Raw genomic sequence first — 3117 nt, 5'->3', positions numbered from 1 at the left:
CTTCCTTCCTTCCTTCCTTCCTTCCTTCCTTCCTTCCTTCCTTCCTTCCTCTCTCTCTCTCTCTCTTTCTTTCTTTTTATTTTTCCTTCCTTTCATGAGTGAGAGAAGCAGGAGCTCTCCCCAGTGGGGTCTTTCACACCCTGGTCCACTTCGGGCCTGGGAGTGCTTGCACAAACCCTGGACCTTTCTCTGTGTGGAGCATATCAGGGATCCCAGGAGAATCTGCTTGCCTTAACATGCTGTAGGACCTGTGGCTTTTGTGTTGTTTGTGAGCAGGTTTGTGTCACCAGCTGTGCGTGACTCAGGCAGGTGCACAAGTTAGTGGAGTGGCAGGATGGAGTCTGGAACGTGCATGACCACAGGGGAGCTACCGTGGGATTGAGAGCATGGCCTGCGTGGTGGCTTTAGGGGTTCACAAATCATTCGAACAGGCTTGAAATCCACCAGTGGGGGGCTGGCAGGTGGGGCACTGGATTCCCACATGGCCAACCACGGTTTGAGTCCCAGACCTGGCAGCTTGCTTTCTCACTTTCCTTCTCTCTCTCTCTCTGTCCTTCTCTGGTCAAATTAAAAATAAATAAAGCTAAATGAAGTAATTCTTTTTCAAACAATCCACCAGCGAGAGCTTTTGCCCCCTCTTCCTGGAGTTTCCTGATGTGTGTGTGTTTCTGTCTGCTGCTCTGTCTTCCCATGCCCTCAAACCTGCGCCCCAGTGGGGTCCTTCCCGTCCTCTGCCCTGCTTGTTCATATTTGGTTACCTGCTCTGCCCTGCCCCTGGAGGGGGTGGGCACAGCCCTCCTGTGCGGGTGGCTCTCCTCCTGCAGGAGGGCTGGCCAGCTCCCTCAAGGCCCCTTTCCTGGCCCGGCTCCCTGCAGGGGCTCCTTCCTGGTGCAGCTGCTGAGGGAGTGCTTCCGAGACCTGAGCTGGCTGGCCCTCATCCACAGCATCCACGGGGAGGTGGGGCTACTGGTGACCAGCATCGTCCCCCGGACCCCATTTTTCTGGGCCATGCACATCACGGAGGTATGTGCTGCCTGTGGCCCGCCTGGGCCTCTGTGCCTTCCGTGCTGCTGCTGTGCCTTCCACGAGGGTGGCGATGGGGCCGTCAGTAGTGGAGGTCCAGAGTGCTGCACTCTGACCCCCAGGACCAGCTGCGTCTGCACACGGGCAGACGGTGAGGCCCTCTGCGTGTGTATGCCCGCAGACCCTGCACGAGAACATGCAGGTGCTGTTCAGCGCCCTGGCTGAGGCCGAGGAGCAGCAGCCCTTCCTGGAGGAGTGCGCCGTGCAGCGCGGGGCCCGCTGTCTGGCTGAGTACCAGCTGGGCGAGTACGGGCACGCCTGGAACAGGTGCGTGCAGCCTGGGTCGGGGGTGTGGGAGAGGCTGTGGGAAGAGCTGTCCGTTTGTCCATCTGTCCATCCTTTCTCTCAGCCCTCCCTCCTGGCTTCTCTGTCCTTTGGACTCTGGTTTTGCTCCTGCTGCTGTTTCTTCAAGGTTGATTCTTCTGATCGCCTTCCTGCCCTGGGAGAAGCCCAGTGAGCTTGCTGTCCCCCACCCTCACCCCTCCCCTTGTGGAGGACAGCGGTGCGTGGCTCAGGTGGAGCCACTTCCTAGGTCCTCTGTCCCTCTGCCAGGTGCTGGGTGCTGGACAAAGTGGACACTTGGGCTGTGGTCATGTTTGTCGACTTTGGCCAGTTGGCCACCATCCCCGTGCAGTCCCTGCGTAGCCTGGACGGTGACGACTTCTGGACCATCCCACCTCTGACTCAGCCATTCATGTTGGAGAAAGGTGAGAGGTCCGTCCTCCTTTTGCCTCCTGAAGATTTCAGGGACAGGATGCTACACCACCCCGGGACCTCAGCGGGGGTGGTTGGTGAGCAGCCGAGGTCCTCAGGGTCCCCGTCAGCCTCAGCTGTTTCCATCTCACTTGGTTTTTGACATGGGCCCCTTGCAAAGCCGCCTACTGAGTGCTGGTTTTCACACTTGGGCTCTGGAGCCCTGAGATTCAAGAGGGACTTCAGTTGTTGCCCAAAGGCTAAGTTCTCTAGGTGGGAGAGGGTAGGCTGTGCTCCCCACCCCACCTACTTCTGCCAGAGCCACTCAGCTTTCATCTGTCTTATGTCCTTTAAGTTTTGCTTAAGATGCCACTGGGAAAGGATTCTGCAATAGAAGAAAACTAGAATTTGGAAACCAGGGATAGAGGTTAAAACACTAGGCTCAGGGTCATCTTCTGTTCCTTAGACCCAGACACCTTAGTTCTTCCATCGAGCCCCAGCTGGGGTTTTGGTTTCCATGTCCTGGAAATGGAAAGACCCCTTCTTTGCCCTGTCCTTTCTCAAGATTGGGGTTAGGTGAAATGTTAAAAGGATGAGCAAATGCTTTGAGGGAACACAGGCGTACACGCACACAAGTTAAGACAGAAAAGCATCTCCCAAAAGTGCAAGGCCAGGGCTCCCCAGGAGGATGGCGGGACTTGTGCCCAGTGGTCAGGGAGCACCACCCAGAGGTCGTCTCGGGTCACTGCATGGAGAAAGCCATGCCGCCAGCTGGGGAGGAGCAGGAGGACAGCCAGCTCAGGAGCTTCAGGCAGCCTGAGCCCAGCTGCGGCTTTGGGTGTTGGAGCGCGGCCCAGAGAAGAGGCGCCTCCTGTCCCAAAGAGCAGCTCCCAGCTGTGCGCACCACACCAGAGCGCCCAACCCAGCATGCCTTGTTGGGTGTGTCCACCTGTGTGTGGACATCCTACCAGAGAAGTCAGAAGGCGCACAGCTTTTCTCCCTCTACAGATGAAGAAAATGAGGCTCAAGGAAGTGAAAGGTCCTTCCTCACATTTTTGGGCAAGACAACAGCCTAGATAGGGTGGGACCCAGGCTAGACACTGAACCAGTTTCATACGCATCAGCAGTCCCAGAGCTTGGGGATATGGCGGGTGGCAGGGGTTAGAGAAGGGAAGATCGTGGAAAGAAGTAGAGTTTTTATTTAAGTTTCTTCCTTTCTTTCATGAGACAAGCACCCCCAGCAGGGTCCTGATGCGGCTATCCGCCCCTCAGCCAGCCCTAGATCATGGGCATGTGGGAGCCCAGGGCATACAGGGGGGTGTACAGGGAGATCTCCAGACG

The 3117-nt window shown here is 56.9% G+C and overlaps 1 protein-coding gene across 1 annotated transcript in view; it reads left to right on the top strand.

Annotated features, from left to right (window-relative positions):
• Positions 1 to 3117, top strand: part of TDRD10 (tudor domain containing 10) — a 46687-nt gene that overhangs the window by 39765 nt on the left and 3805 nt on the right. Inside the window, exons 11-13 of the mRNA XM_006153449.2 lie at positions 876 to 1023; positions 1205 to 1350; positions 1636 to 1790. Coding sequence (XP_006153511.1) covers positions 876 to 1023; positions 1205 to 1350; positions 1636 to 1790 — 449 coding nt within the window. The remainder of the gene's footprint in view (positions 1 to 875; positions 1024 to 1204; positions 1351 to 1635; positions 1791 to 3117) is intronic.

This window comes from Tupaia chinensis, unplaced genomic scaffold, assembly GCF_000334495.1.
Source record: "Tupaia chinensis unplaced genomic scaffold, TupChi_1.0 Scaffold000374_1, whole genome shotgun sequence".
Taxonomy (NCBI): Eukaryota; Metazoa; Chordata; class Mammalia; order Scandentia; family Tupaiidae; genus Tupaia; species Tupaia belangeri.
This window is presented reverse-complemented; position numbering and strand designations above follow the sequence as displayed.